The 20,554-nt window shown below is 45.6% G+C and overlaps 1 protein-coding gene across 3 annotated transcripts in view; it reads left to right on the top strand.

The window, feature by feature from the left end:
- Nucleotides 1–20,554, top strand: part of PRKG1 (protein kinase cGMP-dependent 1) — a 497,789-nt gene that overhangs the window by 300,341 nt on the left and 176,894 nt on the right. For all 3 annotated transcript variants that reach the window (XM_051617014.1, XM_051617013.1, XM_051617015.1), the window contains exon 4: nucleotides 16,882–16,987. In XM_051617014.1, coding sequence (XP_051472974.1) covers nucleotides 16,882–16,987 — 106 coding nt within the window. The remainder of the gene's footprint in view (nucleotides 1–16,881; nucleotides 16,988–20,554) is intronic.

The raw sequence follows: 20,554 nt of genomic DNA, 5'->3' as shown, positions 1-20,554 counted from the left end.
TATTATTTTATTTTTTTATTTTATTTTATTTTATTTTATTTTATTTTATTTTATTTTATTTTATTTTATTTTATTTTATTTTATTTTATTTTATTTTATTTCTAAGTGTTACTGAAATTATTTGGATCTTCTGCCCTTTTCCAGGCAGTTAAGATATGTCTTGGTACCTCAGATATCCACATCTCCTGTGAATAGGCTCTTGCTTGGGTTTTTAATTTATTCAATAGATGAAGTCCCCCAAAATGCAGCTTTTCTTGTGAGTAGAGACACACAACCCTGGGGAGTGGATGTGGCACGTGGAGGCATTAATCCCTACTCTGGGCTCCTCAAGCACAGCTAAACCATTAGGACATTCTTGTGGTGAGTGGTGTTAAATCCAGCTGGTTGAAGGCCACAAGTGGTGTTCCCCAGGGCCCAGGACTGGGGCCAGTGCTCTTTGATATCTCTATGAGTGATCTGGATGAGGGGATTGAGAGCACCCTAGGTCAGATGACACCAAGTTGGGAAGGAGTGTTGATCTGCCTGAGGGTAGGAAGGCTCTGCAGAGGGACCTGGACAAGACGGAATGATGGGCAATATTGAGAGGGGAGAAAAGGGGTTTTTCCAGTGTCATAACCAAAAGAGCCCTTTTTCCAGGCAGGCCTGCAGCTTGCCCCATGGGGCTGGAGGGGAAGCAGTTTGTAGGAGGGGATGTTCCAAACCAGGGAAGGGGAAGAGCGTGCAGAGGTGGACACCATGTCTGCCAGCTCGGGCACTTCCAGGGAGGTGGAAAGAGTTCTAGCTGGGATTGCTTTCGTAGGTGCTGAGTGGCCATGGAGAGCAGCAGCAGAGGGGTCTCAGCCTGTGGTTGGGGCTCTCATGGCATCCTGCAGACACCCCTTACAAGGTGGGTGCCAAGTCACTGGTACACGTGGCAGCTGAGGGGACAAGCTTCCAAAAAGTGTCTTTGCTCCAAGTAGCTGGTGCTCAAGAGAGAAAAACCTTGAGCCTTCGTGTGAGGGGCTTGGTGAGACCCAGGAACTCCTGATTTTGGATGCAGCAAAGGAAGAGCTTTTAATCCTGGTGAGACAGCAGGGAGCTGGGCAGGAGTTATTGAACCGGCCCGTTGGAAACGCTGCTGTTGGGAAAGAAGTGCTTTTAAGGTGTGGGATTGTGGTAAAGTCCAGTTAGCAAACTGCCTCTTGTAATCACAGAGAGAGCAGCTTCTGGGTTGGTGAGGCTTCTACCTGCTTAACATTCCCAGCACTGCCAAGATGCAGTTTAACTTCTCTGGATTTCTCAAAACATTGTTATTTAAGCTCCTACCTAAAAGTGAAGCACTGTTTGCAGAGGGCAGCAATGCAGTGCGTGACATTTCTGAGTGACATGCAGTACTGGGCTGGAAGTGGTGCAGGGCAACAAAACCTTCCCTTTCCTGCTGCTCTGGCTGGAGCTTGTGCTGACTGAAGCTGGTGAGCCTGGAGGTTGGAAGCTCAGGTGGATTTTAATTTAAATGGGGAAGAAACAGGCGTGGGTTTTTTTTTTTTTTTTCTGCTAACAACATCATAGAGAGTAATTAAAGATGTGGTATATCATAAATTTTCAGGCTTCTAGTGAAAAGGGAGAGAATATCAAGGAGAAGGTGGCAGTAAGGGTTTAAATAGCTGGGTTCAAAGCATCTTGGCTTAGTGATGAGAATGATGTTTTCACTACAGCCTCTGAGCAGTGGATGACCTGCCCCTCCACCCCTTTTCCTTGGTGTCCTTCTCACAATGAAGCAACTGTTCCTGCAGGAGAAGGGGAGCATCAGCCCTGGAGCCTTGCTCCCTGGTTCTGCCTTTCTCAGGAATGTGCAAATACCCCATGTTGAGATTGTTTCCATTTTATGGTGTCCTGCCAGGGGTGGGTTGTGGGACTCAGCTGTCATCTGTCTTACACTTTGCACAGAATAATTTATACCATCACTTTGAGTAGTGTTACACAGCCCAGAGATTTGTGTGGTGTCCTTTTGCTTGGCAGAGTAAGTTCACTCCTAATTCTACTAAGAGCATCAAGTAACGAAGACATTCTTGGCTTTCCCAGGGACAGCTGCAGTTTTGCTTTTCCTTTGTATTTCTGGGTTTTGGGCCTTTGTTTCCAAGGACATTGAAGTTTGCATGTCAGAATCCCCAGTGACCAAGCTTGGGCTGCAGTAGCTCAGTGATTCCCAGACACACTTGAACAGTCTCATACATAGAAGAAGGAGAAACATATGACAAATCCCCTTCTAGAAAAGCTCCTCTTAGAAACTTGGAAGCCACGTGTGTGACAGACACTGCTTTACAGATCCAACTGGGTGATGAATCCCAGGGAAGGGGGGATCCAGAAAACCTAAATGGGACCCTGGGAATCCCATCACCTCCTGCAGCAAACTCTGTCCACTGGGGCTGTGATGTGTTTTTATGGCTAGAAGGGCTGAGAACATTAGCACAGGGATATTGTGGTACTTCTCTCATCAAGAAAAGAACCTCACTCATTTATTCTATGTGCTGCTTTAATTAGACTTCTCAATCAAGAAAAAGCATCATGCCAGAAAGGTGTGCCTGGTCAGTTAGTTCCACCTTGTGAAGGCATATATGGCACTTTTCACCCTCTTATTGTTATTATTCATGAATTAAAGCCTCCTGCAGTGCAGCATTAGAAGTGAGAGTGTCTGGCTGTGTAAATGGATTTCCACATGGCTTCATGCCAATCTCTCTGGTTGAATAAACTGCAGGGAAGTTGGCCATGGGAGCTACTTTTGTAGCTAAATAGTCAACTAGCACCTAGAGCTGGGGGAAATAAATAAAAGCAGTAAAATAATGGTTTGCTGCTTTTTGAACAGCACTTTAAAAACTTACCTTCCTTACAAAACTGGTTTTGATGTCTTGGAGTGGAAAATTGATTTCCTAGACCTGTACAATGTCCTTTAGATAAGAACCAGTCGATGAAGCTGAAGCCCCTGCTTGTTTTAGGCCTCTTAGTATCAAGATCTGTCACAGACCTGGGCTGAGAGATCCTGCAGTAGGGATGGAGGAAGGACCTTGCTGAGAAATTAAACATGAAAATAATCTTCTTCCCTTTTTCTGTGTCATGCTGGAGGTCTGGAGGAGGCTCTGTGGAAGGAAGAGGGTGACCTCCAGCTGGCTCTAGGTGTTAGCACTACCTTGGGTGCCTTAACTGTGTCCAGTTCTGGGCTCCCCAGGTCATGAAGGACAAGGAGCTACTGGAGAGAGTCCAGAGCAGGGTGAGAAAGATACTGAGGGGACTGGAGCATCTGCCCTGTGAGGAAAGGCTGGGAGAGCTGGGGCTGTTCAGCCTAGAGGAGACTGAGGGGGGATCTCATCAACCCTTATCAATATCTACAGGGGGTCTCAGGAATGGGCCAGTCTCTGTTCAGTGGTGCCAGTGACAGGACGAGGGGAAACGGCACCAAGTGACAACACAGGAAGTTCCACCTCAACATGAGGAGAAACTTCTTTGCTGTGAGGGTGACAGAGCCCTGGGACAGGCTGCCCAGAGAGGTTGTGGCGGCTCCTTCTCTGGAGACTTTCAAGACCTGCCTGGATGTGTTTCTGTGTGACCTGCTATAGGTGACCCTGATTTAGGAGGGGGTTGGACTGGATGATCTACAGAGGTCCCTTCCAACCCCCACCGCTCTGTGACGGTGTGACTGTGGGGTGGTCATGGAGCACTGAGAGGCAAGGCTTATTCTTGTTAAGGTGAAGAGCTGGGCATGTCTTCCAGACCATCAGCAGATTCAGAAGAGCTGCAGCCTTAGCAGTGGTGGAGATGCTGACCTCCCTTCTTTTCCAGCCATACCAACACGTGGTGCTTTCTAGCTCTCACACAGGCATCATTATCGCTTACAAAGTGCTTCAGCTTGCTTTCTAGAGAAGACATTACACGTGTGCTTCCTTTTATTATTTTAGCAAGCAGACATTATCTGGCAGCCCTGTATCCTTAAAGTGACACTTTCTTTTGAATGAAGTATAAAATCTCCCGTGTGCTTTCCATTCACTCTGAAAAGAGCCTCAGCGCCACCACAATTTTCAACATATGTCTCTTTAGGATCCCGGCTGCCGGCCTTAACCATTCCTTTAAACATTGAATTTCAATGCATAATCAAACTAGTTCTATACTTGTCCATCTTAAAAATTAAATTTAAAAAGTCAATCCAGGTTCTGCCTTATAGGTTTGTTTTTTGGTGCCTGGTTGTTGTATCTTATTTTTTTCTCCTTGAGTAGCCACTGTACGTGCCAAGGTGGCTTTCCAGGGTGAACTCCAAACCGTGTCTGTTTTTCAAGTGAGAAGCATGAAAGAGGGTCCTTCAGTAGAAGGCCTGTCAAAGGGATGCTTGTCCAGCCTCAGTGGCTTCAACAAACACAACAACTTGTGGTAGTGTATTTATAGCATCTTTCCAGAGTCTTCCACTTGCCAGTGCTCCTGGTCAGACCCCAAGAGCCACAGGAATTGCCACCTGGAATTTTCTTCTGGTTTTAGGACCTTTTCTCTTTCCACCTAAGTACCCCAAAGTCTCGTGCAGTTCTTCTGGCCCATGTTGTTTGCCAGCAGAGGGATTCCTCCCTTCCCAACCTGCAGAACCCCAGGGCTGCCCCACCTCTCTTGCAGGAGGCTGGTTTCCACACCGGGAAGTCTCTCCACGTTGTCTCATCATTATTATTTTTCCTATGGCTTTTTTAATGGCCCTTCAAGCCAGCTTCTTTATTCATCAATGCTTCCCCTTCCAAATTAGGGCAGTGTTAAGATGCCTCCTTTAATTGGGTATATTCGGTTTCCTTGCTCTTGGGGCTACTTTAGGCTACAAGCTGGAACTGATGTATAGGCCTCTTAAATGTGAATATATTCCTCTGCTCATTACTCTTAGAGACAAGGTTTCTTGGCAGTGTTTTTATGATCTTGGCTTGCCAACGGGGTGATCCATCCCAGGGTGAATCTCACACCCCATAAGAAGCTTGAATAATTTTCTCCTTTCCTCTTTGCAAACTGCTGGAGACATTTTGCTTCGACCCCTTTTGTGTTCATTGCATGAAATGAGTTGTTGGAGCAACTAAATTTTAGGCTTGTGACCTGCAACAGAGCCTTGTTGGTTTTCCATTCATCCCACCCAACACACATCACTCTCCATCAAACTCAAAGCACTATTTGAAGGTGTTTTTGGTGGCTTTCAAATTGTCCTCAATAGGTTATTCCCAAATTACTTTCAGGACCTATTTCAGCTTTCATCTTTTATATGGATGTTCAATGAACACAGTCTCTACAGTAGTTTGTGAGCTCTTGCTCATACAAGGTCTGTTTAATTAAAAACTAGAAAAACTTCTGTATCGTAGAAATGTAAGAATAAAACTACACTTCCAGAGGAGGGATGAATAAGAGGTGACATAGTAAAGGTTATGTAAAATAGCAGTTAGCTTAAAAAGAGCATATTAAGACATCTAATTAGCAGGCTTTGTAGTACAGATGATGCGGATGTTTTGAAATACCAAGGGAAAAAACCTGATACCATGAAAGGCTTTCATAACGCTTAATTAAACCTTGTCATGACTTCTCATTAAGGCCAAGATGTTGTGAGTTTTCACAAAAGGACAGAAGCATTTTTGTGGGCTGATAGGAAGATTAGGAATTATGTTAGATAAAGGACAATATAAATCTTCAGCCAAGCACTGAGGGCCTTAAATTAATAAAAATCTCGGAGGCTGGGGTTATTCCTGAAAGGTTCCTTAGGACACATGTAGCTTTCTTTGCAACATTGGGTGAAGGTGGTCGTTAGGGCAGGAGATTGGGTTACTCAGGTCACTCTTCTGGCAAGAAAAGTCCTGGGATCCTATGTAGTATTTGGTGCAGAATGTTGTACCTTAGCACTGGCTGATCTGTGCTGTCAGTTCTCAAGTGTAAGGATGCTTCAGGTGATGAGCCATATGATGGAGGAGTAAGGATGAAGTCCTCTTCAGTGGAGTCCACCACTGTTTGTCTTGAAGCTTTACAAGGGCCTTGGGGCTCATGTGAGTTGGCTAAACTCCAGCTGACATCTCTTTATCCATATTCGTTCCTCTCTTGCTGCCATGCAGGATTTTCGCAGGGGTGGTCACCCAGGGCAAAAGGATCAAAGAGGAAAGACCTCCCTGGGGGGGGAACATGGGGGGAACTTGGGGTAGGACCAGCTCTTCCTCCAAATCACATGTATGAATGGTGGGGAAAGGTCTCCCCTTGGTGTCCTTCAGACATCAAGTGCATCCCTTCCTTCAGAGAACAATAGCAGCATAACATGAGCAATGGGATAAATGGATCCTTTTTTAAATGTTTATTTTAAATAGACCACTTTGGTGACTCCAGAGAGCCCAGTCACTTCAGTGGGAGAAGGAGTCAGCCCACGTTCTCCAGTGTAACAGACTGAAGCCTCAGTAAAAATAATAGTGAATTCTGTTGTTTATAATTAAATAACAATGGTGTTTTTCTATTTACTGGTTTCTTACTAAAGATGAACAGAAAGTGTGGGTGTCATTTCCACCCAGTCATCCCAACAGGACACCTGCTGTGCTGCGTTTTGTTGGAACCAGTTTTCTCCAGATGTCTTCATCACTAATGTTACTAGCCCTAAAATTTGGATTCATTGACTTTTTAATACCAGAGTTTGTTAGTAACCATTTCCATGAGTTTCTTTTCTTAATCATATCTGATCTTATTCAGGCCTGTTTCATTCCCATGCAAAATGGGTACAGTTTTTTGGGATGTTTGGGGTCTTCACAGCTCCTTGTAGCTAATTCAGAGCTCTCTGGAGATCTTCCACTGGGTCATGGCCTTCCTGCTTTGTTTCCTCCTGACATAACCTGAATATATCCTCAGTCACCACTGCAACCAGTGCTTAAAAAGTACCCCAGACCAGTTCTTTAAAAAGTAATACAATTCTGAGACTTGCCCACTAATCTGTTTCTGAATGGTTTATCCGTTTACTGTGAAAAAAAATGCCTTGTTTTGTGAGTTGGCAGGAGTTTTGATTCCAGGCTGTGGTTCAGTGCTTGGAGTGAGTGCAAATGGTGCTTAGCGTGGCCAGCAGGACCAGGGCAGGGATCACGCCCTTGTGCTGGCACTGGTGAGACCCCACCTCAATTCCTGGGGTCAGTTCTGGGCCCCTCAGGACATGGAGGGGCTGGATCGTGTCCAGGGAAGGGCAAGGGAGCTGGGGAAGGGGCTGGAGCACAAGGCTGAGCAGGAGCAGCTGAGGGAGCTGGGGGTGTCCAGCCTGGAGACAAGGAGGTGAGGGGAGACCTGCTGGCTCTGCAGCTGCCTGGGAGGAGGTTGGAGCCAGGGGGGGTTGGTCTCTGCTCCCAAGTGACAAGTGACAGAACAAGAGGAAATGGCCTGAAGTTGTGCCAGGGGAGGTTGAGGTTGGATATTCAAATAAATTTCACTGAAAGGGAAGGCCCTGGCCCAGGCTGCCCAGGGAGGTGGTTGAATCCCCATCCCTGGAGGTGCCTAAAATCCGTGTAGATGTGGTGCTGAGGGACATGGGTTAGCAGTGGCCTTGGTAGAGATGGGTTAATGGTTGGACTTGGTGATCTTAAAGCTCTTTTCCAACCAGAAAAATGCTGTTTTCAAAAACAAAAGGGCTTCTTGTGCATAGAGCAGGTAACCTTACCAGTATCTACACCAAGCATCACCTGCCAAGGTTTGGGGGATGCCTTCAAATTGGCACTCACGGGTGCAGCATCCTCCTGTGAGGTGTCTCACCATTGCTGGTGCTCCTTACTGCCAGATCATCCCAGATACACGTGCAAGGGCCTCTCCTTCCCTCCCCTCCTCAGCCTCGGGATGGGGTAGGTTGAGCACGGTGATGAGGACACCCTGTGTTGCAGCATCCATGGCAAAGCAGAGGCTCTTTGTTAGTGAAACATCATGCAAATCCATCTAAGAATTTTTTTAAAGTGTGGCCTGAAAAGATCTTGAGTATGGAAGCAGTTGTTACCTTTGTTGTGTGGCAATTGCCCTCAATCCTCCATGGAGTCTCCAGGAAGGAGACTGGAAAAACAATGTGAAAGATCCAAGTTGCAATTGGGTTCTACTTCCTTCAGGTCACAGTAAAATGCTGATGATTTCAGGCACGAAAAGCACATATTTGATCTCTGTTTGTTACCAAACGGACAGTCTGCAACAAGGTGGGTGGAGATGGTACAACCTCATCCTTCATCGCTCACTCACACGATGTTTCTGCTGTTCCTGTGGGTGTGTTGACAGTTCTTATCACTAAAAATTAATTTTAACAAACTGTCCCAGTTTAAGAGCACCTGGCTATAAAGTGTACAGGGAGAAAAACAGTGTTTAAATGTTTACCTGTCTCTGCTTGAGTGCTGCATCTCTCCTAAAATGCTTTTTAGGAAGCATTTCTTCACTGAAAGGATTGTTAAGCATTGGAATAAGTTTGCCCTGGGCAGTGGTGGAGTCACCATCTCTGAAGGCATTTAAACGACCTGTGGACCTGATGCTTAGGGACATGGTTTAGTGGTGAGCTTGTGGTGTTAGGTCTAAGGTTGGACCAGATGATCTTGGAGGTCTCTTCCAACCAAAGACGTTCTGCGATTCCTCAGCCAAATGTAAAATTACTCCTTTGCAAGGGATGAGGTGGTGAAATCCCTGGGGGATTGATGGGAAAGGACCTCTTGAGAAAAGGGATAGCATTGGGATGAAGCCATCGTTGTGCTGGTGCCATCGTTGTTGAGAACTTGAAGCAGAACCATCTGAGAGCAGAGGAATTAAGTCTTGCTCCAGCTGTTACCTACACCCCCTCTGCCCCGTGCTGGGGCCTCCTGCATGATTCATGGGCTGTTCACAGTTCTGTGGGCTCCTTCTGGTTACTTAAATGTGCTTTTCATCATGGCTTGATCCGCTGCACATGACAAAATACAAGGAGCTGGAAATGACTGTGTTGTCCCCGCCAGTGATTTGCACAACAATCCCTGCAAGACCGAACCCCAGGGGAGGGGTGCTTCCATCTGAGTGGAAATCTTACATCTTCTTGCTGCCAGAAAGGCCCTCATGACATGAAGGTGCTTCTGTTCCTTTGCCTGAGGCAGAGAAACAAACAGTTATTTGAATGAAATAGCCTAAAAGCAAAAGGGAGGTGCTGAATTCTGGCTGCAGTGCAAGGCAGGAAAAAGTTTGGGGTCTGGTGACACCAGCAGCGAGGGCTTCAGCTGGGGATGATTCACTCAGTGATCCTTGAAAAACTTGGAAAAGCTTCACTAACCATGTAAAAAACCATGGGAAGATGCTAAAAGGTTGCAGGGCCATACGAGTGTTGCATTTCATTTTGAAATAATGCAGCTCTCTGGGCACTGCTCTGCTGGTTGCTCTGCTTCCAAGGATTTCAAGCATCTTATAATGTTCTCCTGAGAAAGCTTTGCTGCTCTGACTGTGGCTGAAAGGACATTTTGCCATTGACCTGGCTTTGCAGAAAATCTGTGTTGGGAAATTGTGGACTGTGTTGGAAGATGGTTTTCCAGTAATGCTATGGAAAATCACAGAACCACAGAATCATCAAGGTTGGAAAAGACCTTCAAGATTATCAAGTCCAGCTGTCCACCTTACAACCCCCAACCACTGAACCATCTCCTGAAACATTATGTCTACCTGATTTTGAACACCTTCAGGGACAGTGCCTCCACCACCTCCCTATTCCAAGGCCTCACCACTCTTTCTGGGAAGAATTTTTTCCTAATACCCAATCTGAACCTCCCCTGGTGCAACTTAATCCCATTTCCTCTTGTCCCATCACTCATCATGAGGGAAAAGAAGCCAACACCATCTCAATGAGCCTCCTCTCAGATAATTGTAGAGAGCAAGGAGGTCTCTCCTCAGCCTCCTCCAGGCTGAACAGCCCCAGCACCCTTTATTTATGCTTTATTTTCAGGTGCATCCTAGCAGCTGCACCCAAAGGACTTCCTCAGTTATATTAATACACAATATAATTTAAGACATATAGTACTTCTATGGCCCTTTGTGAAGACTTTTTGCACTTAAAATGTAGCTATTCCCCCCCGTTTCACTGCCTTTGAACATGATGGAGAGAAAAGGGGTAGCTTGGATCTGAGCCTGAAATTCAGGTTTTTCAGCTGCTGGGTCCACAAGAAGGAAGGAAGGAAGCAAAAGAGCAGAAATTTTGTCCTTCAGCAGGCTGGGGACATGATGGCAGTATTATAAATTAAGGTAATTAAGCCTTGGAGAGGACCAATAATGAATAGTCATTATTAGTGCAGTAGATGGAAAAAATATGAATACTTTCTCTAAGCTTTATGAAAAGATGTGTTATCCCCCTGCTAATGCCAGATGGGTGTGACTGATGGCAGTTGGTGCAGTAAAGACCAGCTAAAAAATGCAGTTTCAAGTGCAGTGCTGGGTGTGCAGGAGATGAATCAAAGCCAGAATGTTGCAAACCTCTTCCAAGAGTGCAAAGCCCAGAGGGAACAACGTGACCTTTCATGGAAAGATCTGGGGGTTCGGCTCGAGGCTGACTAAGACCTACAAATCTGCTTTTGTTTGTCCTCTTCTGCATCAACCTGAAATTGGGCCCTGCCTTGGAGAGGGGGGGAAGCACCCAAAGAAGGTCTGTGCCCATCAGGGTTGTGCTGCATCAGGAAGGATGTGCACGGATATGTTACCCTTTACAACCAGAGAAAATGCCTTTATTTTGCCTTATTAGAATAATAGAATCATAGAATCCTAGGGGCTGGAAGGGACCTTGAAAGATCATCTAGTCCAACCCCCCTGCCAGAGCAGGGTCACCCAGAGCACATCACACAGGAACATGTCCAGGTGGGTTTGAATGTCTCCAGTGAAGGAGACTCCACAGCCTCTCTGGGCAGCCTGTCCCAGGCTCTGTCACCCTCACAGTAAAAAAAAAATATTTCTGATATTCACCTTAAACCTCCTATGCTCCAATTTGTATCCATTACTCCTTGTCCTATCACTGGTCATCACTGAAAGAAGCTTAACTCCATCTTCTTGACACTCACCCTTTACGTATTTGTAAACATTGATGAGGTCACCCCTCAGGCTCCTTTTCTCCAAACTCAAGAGACCCAGCTCCCTCAGCCTTTCCTCATCAGGGAGATGTTCCACTCCCTTCAGCATCTCGGTGGCTCTGCTCTGGGCTCTTTCAAGCAGATTTGTGTTTGGCAGCCTCCCAGCACAGGAGTGAGCCCATCGATGTGGATAAACCAGGCAGGATGTAGCAGGAACACCCCTGAGGATGTAATTCCACTGGTTTAAATGGGTGTATTTTGTAGGATGTATTTTGCCCAGGTCAGTGGGTTGGAAGAAAACCTCTTTTTGGAAAAGAAGTTGGAAATTGTTTATTGAAAGTGTTCATTTGCTTCACTGAGTGATTTTGGCATAGAAAGGGATCTAACTCATACACTGAAAGGATTGATTGGAATCATCTCAGTCAGCTTGTTATCAGAAATTCAGTATTGACCACAATGAACACTTCAAATTTAAACTTTAATGAGAACATCTCCACCCCTGTGTAGTTTTCGTATGTGAAGTCCTGATCCTTTTGCTTCATTTCTTGCTGCTCATCCCTGTTTCTCCAGGAGCACTTTGCTTTGGTTTCAGCCCTTTCCCTGTCTCACTTTTATCTGGAGTTGTGGATTGAGATGAATCCATTTCTCCGAGAAAAAATTGCCAGAAAGCATAAGAAGTTGTGTCTTTGCTGAAGTTAAATTCACCTTTCAGTGCTTTCACTGTGTGTATCTAATTATCCAGGGGTTTAGTTAGGAGCTCACCCCAAATCCCCATTTTGATGGGATTGCTCATCTCTACCAGGCAAGGAAAGTGCACCCAGCATCATCTGAGACTTTTCCGTGGAGACCTACCTCAGATAATCAATTGCTTGAGGCCCCAGTTCTGACCATCCCTGCATTTGTCTGTGCCTTGGAGTGGGGGAGGAGTGAATATGACAATACATATATTTTATAACACATCTATTTGCATGTTGCTGCCTCACCACGTTTCTGCCATTTCGCGTGTGCCAGCCACAACCTTGGTGGCTTCTAGGGTGATGGATACTTGTGTTTTGTGCTGTTTCAAGGAAGAAACCCCAGCTGTAACATTTTATTATGAGAAAAGAGTAAAAGAGGCACTGACCTTTAATTGGAGCGGAACTCCCGTTACTTGGATTGCAGTAGCATGTTTTGTATTATTGAGTTGTCTTAGGGAACTAACTCCCTTTACAGAGAGATGCACACACATCTGTTTGCACACTGCTATTGATCATATGCCTTCTTTATGGTTGGAGTTCTGGCAGTCAGAGAGTAAGTCCTGAAATCACACTTCACAGAAGGTTTTACCTCCTCCCTTTTGCAGAGGGATGGACACGAAAATCTCATCATCACCTCAGTCTGTGTCTGTTATAGCTCAGCTACCCACAGCAGATTTGACTTTCTGGTATTCATCCCCATATACATATTTTTCATCCCGGGGCACTCATAAATATGTCTCTTTGAAGTTGTTAGTGTTGTCAAATCTAACAGAATTCAGACTGTTCCTTCAGTAACCCTCTAACACATTTACAGAGGATGTGAAGTGTAGCAGGAGATTATGCTCACACCTGATTATAGGGGTCGTAGTGACATTTAAGGCTCTACTGTGATCAGCCATTATTAAACAGCTGTTTATCATTTGGCAGGATAAATGTGAGCATAAAGTATGAGGAATTATTATAATTAGCAGCACAGAAGTGCATTGGCTTCACTTCACTTTTCCTGAGCTGTGTGAGGGGGCTGGTGTGTGGCTGGGTGTGGAATTAGAGGGGATGCTCAGGGAGATACTCACATATGCATTATATAATAGTTAATAAAGTGTTATATAGTTACATATCGTATGTATATATGAAGCATAAATTATGTATAGAATGTGTGTGTGGATATATGTCATTTGAGGCTGCACCTCGAATCCTGGGGTCAGTTCTGGGCCCCTCAGGACAAGCAGGACATGGAGGGGCTGGAGCATGTCCAGAGAAGGGCAAGGGAGCTGAGGAAGGGGCTGGAGCAGAAGGCTGAGCAGGAGCAGCTGAGGGAGCTGGGGGTGTCCAGCCTGGAGACAAGGAGGTGAGGGGAGACCTGCTGGCTCTGCAGCTGCCTGAGAGGAGGTTGGAGCCAGGGGGGTCGGGCTCTGCTCCCAAGTGACAAGTGACAGAACAAGAGGAAATGGCCTGAAGTTGTGCCAGGGGAGGCTGAGGTTGGATATTCAAATAAATTTCACTGAAAGGGAAGGCCCTGGCCCAGGCTGCCCAGGGAGGTGGTTGAATCCCCATCCCTGGAGGTGCCTAAAAGCCATGTAGATGTAGTGCTGAGGGACATGGGTCAGTGGTGGCCTTGGTAGAGCTGGGTTAATGGTCAGGCTTGGTGATCTGAAAGGTCTTTTCCAACCAAAACAATTCAGTGATTCTTACATAGAGGGAGAGTTGTGTGTATCTCTACCACTTGGGTGCCTGGGGTACCTCCAGGGGAATGTAACTTGTTCTAGGCTGGCTCAACAAGCCTTTGGTCCAGTGCTCCCATGAAGATCAGTAGCTGCTGAGCATTGTTTTCTCAGAACCACTTCCAGCAGCAATACATGGGTTTTCATTTGGCTCAGGGGCTACCAAATGACATTTGCCCATTCCCTGAGTGCATGGAGAGATGGACTGGGGACATTCCTGGCAGGGGCCATGCAGCAGTGGGTCTTCTGGCTCCCTGGTCCCCATGTGGACCTCAGAGATAGATGGTATCTCTGCAGCTGTGTCTGAACCCATTGCAGGAGGGAAAATCCATGAGTACCTTCATCGTTGGCTATATATGTGGAAAATAAGAGTGAGCTGGTCACTGTCAGTCGCTGGTTTGAGGCGTCTAAATGCATCTGAAGGGCCAAGGATGGGGACAGCGCCACTCACAGGCCAGGCTTTTGAGCACTGTGCCAGATTCCAACAGGAATGTGGTCCCAGGTGCTGACTGGATGTATCCATTCAGGACCAGCTGGCCAGCATTGAGCCGAGGATGGAACCTTTTCTTCTTCAGAGTTACTGGTTTGCATGAGGTGATGGATCTGTTAAAATACATCGGGAAGCAGCAGCAGCCAGAACTGTTGATAGCAAGGATGCCCTGTCTTTGGGAACTACAATCAGACAGGAGGAAAAATCGGGTGAATGTGTTTGCTGTCATCTGAGCTTACTAAGCTAGTGATGTCAGCTTAAGAGTTAGTGCTGTCAAGACTCTATGAAAGAAATACAGGAAAAATTTGAATTTTACCCTGAAGGATAGCCATGTTCTGGGAAAAATACTCAGGAATGAATAATATGTGTTCATGGCAGGTGTTCATGGTGGGGCTCTGGGATGCTGTGGGATATTTTAGTCCAAAGGAAAAAAAAAACCCAGCCTGTATTTTGTTATTTTCATATTCATTACACATTTTATTTACATATTCAGTTCTCACCGGGTTTGCCATTCCTGACTAAGAGCTGCCTTTTTCCCTTTCCTGAAATGGCCAGGCTGGGTGAAATCCACTGCCTCCCTCCACCTAGAGAGAAGGCAGCTACTTTCCAACAGAATGTTTTCCTGTTCTTGGTGAATCTTCTGGGGTCTTTCTGAGTTTTGATTGACTTGATACCTTCCCTCATCATCAGCCAGTCCAGCAGGAGATGGTCCTTTTCAGTGAGTCCCTCCCACACACACCCCGTTGAATAATCCTCATTCCTTTCTCTAGAGTAGAGCTCATCTAAAAACCAATTAAAACCTATATTTTGTAAAAAAGCCAGAATAATAGACATCCCATTCATATTAATTGTCCCTTCCACTCTGAGGAAAGACTGATTTTTTCTTTTTAACTGAAATCTCTCGTGATGAAGTCGCAGGTCATTCTTTCCCATCAGTTTGATTATACAGCTAAAAACACTTCTCAGAAAGGAATTTCTGTCTCAAAAAGGAGAAGAGGCTTTAAATGATGTGTTCGCTCAGTCCTGCCGTGGGATTTGAGAAGGAAACTCTGAATTTGCAATTTGAAGGTTTTATGTCCTGCCAATGGGGTTAGAGATAAAAAGCCATTAACCAAGGGGTTTGGGAACTGAAGGACCAGCAGATAAAAGCAAAGTAATCCCTTGGATTTTTATTTGGAGCATATTTGTAAATATTTTACTGAAGGTCTTTGCTCATTTCTGTTTCCTGTAGCGAAGGGGGGATGTGAGGTTGGAAATTATTGCAATTACTCTGCAAAAAAACCCCTTAATACTAAGTGCAGAGGTCGTTAAGAGTACTTTCATTTTTTAAACTGTTTCTCTGAGGAGAAACTCTTGAAAATTGTATATGCAAAACATGTAGAGTTAATGCAAATGTCTTAAGCCACATCTGAGATGAGAGTCTGAACTGTTTGGGATTCTGCTCATCGGATTTATAAGATCCTGTTTTCTCTGAGCATCTGCCCTTCAGGCAATGGTGATCTGCTGTTTGGGTTTACACTGGGACTTGGCTTCTGAAATAGGTGCCTAGCACTGAAGTCTAGGGTGGAGAGCTGGGCAAAGAGGAACATAATGAGGTTTCAGAAGAACAAGCGCAGAGTCCTGCACCTGGGAAGGAACAACAAAATGCACCAGTAGAGGCTGGGAGGTGATCTGCTGGAGAGCAGCTCTGTGGGGAAGGAGAAGGAACAAGTTCTCCATGGGACAGCAATGTGCCCTTGTGGCCAAGGATGCCAAGGGTATCTTGGGGTGCATCAGGAGGAGTGTGTCCAGCAGGTCAAGGGAGGTTCTCCTTCCCCTCTGCTCAGCCCTAGTGAGACCTCACTTGGAGTGTTGGGTCCAGTTCTGGGCTCCCCAGTTCCAGAGGGACAGGGATCTACTGGAGAGAGTCCAAGGGAGGCCACGAGGACGATGAAGGGACTGGATCTGCCTGATGAGGAAAGGCTGAGAGACCTGGGGCTGTTCAGTCTGGAGAGGAGGAGACCGAGGGGGGATTTAATTAATGTCTATAAATACACGAGGGCATCAAGAAGGCAGGGACAAGCTCTTGTCACTTGTGCCCTGGGACAGGACGAGGGGCAATGGATTCAAACTGGAGCCCAGGAAGTTCCACCTCAACATGAGGAAGAACTTCTTTGCTGTGAGGGTGACAGAGCCCTGGGACAGGCTGCCCAGAGAGGCTGTGGAGGCTCCTTCTCTGGAGACTTTCCAGACCTGTCTGGATGCCTTTCTGAGTGACCTGCCCTAGTTTTGGTCCTGCTCTGGCAGGGGGGTTGGACTTGAAGATCTCCAGAGGTTCCTTCCAACCCCTGACATTCTGTGATTCTGTGATTATCAGAGACCTGAAAGCTAAAATTGGAAAACAATTACCCAGAATGTCCAGCACTGGGACGTATCCAGTCATTAGGGTGTGAGAGGACTCGGTTCTGCAAAACCTCTCAAGGTTGAGGAGAAACTTGTCATCTACTTTGGGAGTAGGATGAAACCTGCATAGATTTTGCTGGTTTGGAAATAGGATAATGACCTAAAACTTTCCCCTGTCACTGGCTGCCACAGGCAGTGGTGTGTCCCAGGTTGTAATGAACTGCCCCTGTTGCTTGCTTGCTCTCAGCCTGCATTGAGTTCTTCTCATCTCACAGTTGCCTCTGGGCCACCTTCCCCAAAGCACACGAGCCACAGGCAAAACTGGAAATATTTGGGATCATTTCAGTGCATGCTTAGTCCACTACCCAGAGGATGAGTTTTAAGTCACTGTTCTGAAGTGTGTTGTACCCATTTTCATGCTTTCTCATGAATGAACTTGTTGGCCTCTGCAGTTCACAACAGGCTTTTTCAAATTTTTGACATTTTTCTAATTTTCCCCTTGTTGTTTTGTTTTCCAGCTCTCGTAAATGTGAAACTTTGGGCTATTGATCGGCAATGTTTTCAAACAATAATGATGAGGACAGGCCTCATCAAGCATACTGAGTATATGGAATTTTTAAAAAGGTATGAGTCTTGTTTACTTTCTCCAAAAAATACAGTGAATCTGCCATCCTCGTCTTTTGACCTCTTTTCTGAGTGCAATGTTTGATTTGTTTCTTTCTCATCTCCTTTTATTTGTTTGCGGTTTTATTTGTCTGCAAGCTGTGTCCTCCTGCCCCAGGAGGGGTCTTGCTGAGGTGTAAGAGAAAAAGCTTTGATATGAGTCATTTGAAGTGACCTTATTTAAGAAAATACCCCTATGAAAACAAACAGAACCAAACCAAAACACCCTGTCTAGGGAAAAATCTGGTTTGTAAGTTGTTGTAGAAGGAAGCTCCTCTTGTGCTTCTGGAGGTAAATTGCAAGTTTCTAGAGAGGCAAAAGCTGTAGGTTTCAAAGTGGAAGAAGGGAGTTGGAAATGAGATCTGGGGAAGAAATTCATTGTTATGAGGGTGGTGAGAACCTGGCCCAGGCTGCCCAGGGAAGCTGTGGCTGCCCCATCCCTGGCAGTGTTGAAGGGCAGGTTGGATGGGGCTTGGAGCAGCCTGGGCTGCTGGGAGGTGTCCCTGCCCATGCAGGGGGTTGGAGCTAGATGATCTTTAAGGTCCCTTCCTACCCAAACCAGTCTGTGAGTCTGTGATTTAACTTGAAATTAGTTTTCCTCCAGTTAGTGTTGGAGAAGAAAGGGACTTAGATAAAATGTAATAATGCTAATACTGCTATTACTGACAGTAACAGTAGCAGCTATTATTGAATCTATAAAATGCATTTGGTAAAATTATAAAAATAGCATATATGTATGTTTATGATAACTAAATGCCTGTGATGATGTTGTTGGGAGTCTCAAAGTGGGGCTGTCCCACAGGGTGAGCACAGTCCTGTGTCCTGCAGGCAGGGCTTTAGGGGTGGGAGAGGGCAAGTGGGGGCAGGAAGGTGGGACCAGTACCCAGGGCACGAGTGTGGCTCTGCCACAGCTCAGCTAGGACCAGGGCTGAGGAGTCTGTCAAAGCTGGGGCACCACTAGCTGCTTAGATGTGAGAGCAGAGTCCTGCCACACTCACTGCACTAGTTCTTGGCTGAGTTGACATCCCACCTCCTGGCCTTTTCTTGTGGCCTGGAGTTTCACCTGTGCTTATTTCCAGTGATGAATTAAAAAAGTAATGAGAATTGCATAGAAATAATTGGCCAGGCAGCGTGGCCTTTTATGAGGATAAGGGGTTACTCTGGAGAGGACCAGGAGCTCCATGGAGATGTTCTGTGGCTCAGAGATGACACAGAAGTGTAGCCATCCAAGTCTAGCTGTGTTCCAGGTGTCTCAGTTTCTGCTTCTTAACAAGCTCAGAGAGAAACCAGAACCTGTTGCCATGCTGAAAGGGTTTAAAACCCCATCAAATCAAAGGTTAACAAGCATTGGCCTTAGCTGTGTGCTGGTGAATGAAACCAAAACATGACTATGAGATCACCTCTGGGGGTTAGAGCCTCTGGCTTTCTTTCAAAGCAGAAAGTCTGCACGTTAAGCTCTTAAGCTTTCAGCTCTAATAGAGGTTTTCTAGAAGGTCGTCAAGATTAATTTGGATGGAGGTTGCACCAGACCTGCCCAGCTTTAAGTTTAAGCAAATAGTGTGAGGAGGAAGCCAAGAAGCATCCTGGCTTCCTGGGCACAATCTATTACAGTGTGTTGAGCACCATATAAATGCTCATTAGAAAGGCCTAGGGCAAACAAATATCTTTCTCTTTAAATCTTATGGTTTGAATTTAGGAAAATACTTGTTACTACACAACATGGTGCAGATACCTGTAGGTAGGTCAGTACACAATGGTACCTGCCCATCATGTCTTTAGTTGGGCTCTGAGCATCAGTACCTGGCTCCAGCTCAGCTGAAATTCAGTTTAGTACATGAAATGCTCATTTTAAAGGATGCTTTCCTTCTAAATCTCTTTAGGGATAAAATAGTTTAAGTCTTGTTAGCAATGGGTATGTCAGTTGTTGATCTTATTCTTGTTTGGTTGGTTTTTTTTCTTCCCTGTATTAATAAGTGAATGAAAATGCTTTTGTTAAGAAATCAAATGGAACAAAACCAAGGGATTAAATGGTACCTTTTCACAGAAAAGTCTGTGGGGTTGGACAGCATTATTTTCTGCTGACACAGGTCTAAAAAAGTTACTTTTTCTAACCTTGCCATCAGTCACAACAACATAATGGTCACTGTCTGCAATAACTTATTTTCACCTGTGAACAAAATACAGTAGAAATTAAGCTTTTGGGGGTGCAATAAGACTATCCCTGTCTTGTCATTTGTCTTGCTGAAAATAAGTGCAGTGTGAGCACTGGCATCACCAGGGCTTCTCTTAGTCCTTGTATGAAGTTCCACCCCACAGATATTGTTGTAATTTTGCAGTGGTTTTTCCACAGCAGGAACACCCTGATGCCACAGGTCAGATCTGCTTTTAGCTTCAACTTCTTATGTCTGGAGTCTGTGTAGTTCAGTCCTTTCTCCTGAATGCCATAAGAAAACCTTAACAAATACATTTCCTGGTTAAGAGATCCAGATCCACCTTCCTAAGGGGCCTGGGCCATAAGGTTGTCTCCTGGTTTACTCCAAGGAATGTATAATTTTCATGGGCTTGTAAAACTTGAGATAACTCTTCTGAATCACATCAATCAGCTGCAATGTACTGGAGGAAGCAGCAAGTGAACATCCTCTTTTTCACAGCATTTCTGAGGAACCAGCCTGTGTATCCCTTCCTGCTGCTTGTAAAGCCAACAGAGGATCCTTGAAATGATCAAAAAATGGCCTGATTCCCCAGCAGCACCTGCTTCAAGCAAGGGCTGGAAAATCCAGGCTGGTTTCTGATCCCTGTGTGTATGCTGAGTGAGAAATCATAGCAATGATCCCCTTTGAAACACAGTTTTTCGGGAGCATATTTGGTGGCTAAATCAATGCTAGATCAAGCTAGTTTGTTGTGCAGCTAACAGAACAAAGTTAGACTGGAATGTTATTCTGTAGATTTACTAACTCGTTAGAGTCCAGGGTTTGGGGCTGGACATTTCTTTAATTGAAGAATTGAATTATTGAATATGTTTATATGCCTGCTACAAGGAAGAAGGAGCCTCCTGCTGCAGAGGAGGTGACAGTTAGGCTCCAATCATCAGGACAGTGTTGGAATTATTTCCTTCTCAAGCATGTCCTAAAAATAATCCCATTTAAGTGAGATCAGAATGTTTCAGTTAAGGAAATAGCTATTCACAAATTTGATCAGGAAATAAAAGGGAAAAGGAGGCTGAGGGGAGACCTTCTGGCTCTGCAACTGCCTGAAAGGAGGCTGGAGTGAGGGAGGGTCAGTGTCTTCTCCCAAGGAACAAGAGGAAACAGCCTCAAGTTGTGCCAGGGGAGGGTTAGATTGGATCTTGGGAACAATTTCTTCATGGAAAGGGCTGTCAGGCCCTGGCCCAGGCTGCCCAGGGCAGGGGTGGAGTCCTCATCCCTGGAGGGGTTTCCAAGCCATGTAGATGTGGTGCTGAGGGACATGGGGCAGGGGTGGCCTTGGCAGGGCTGGGTTAATGCTCGGACTGGTTGATCTTAAAGGTCT

The sequence above is a fragment of the Apus apus genome, chromosome 4 (genome assembly GCF_020740795.1).
Source record: "Apus apus isolate bApuApu2 chromosome 4, bApuApu2.pri.cur, whole genome shotgun sequence".
NCBI lineage: Eukaryota > Metazoa > Chordata > Aves > Apodiformes > Apodidae > Apus > Apus apus.
This window is presented reverse-complemented; position numbering and strand designations above follow the sequence as displayed.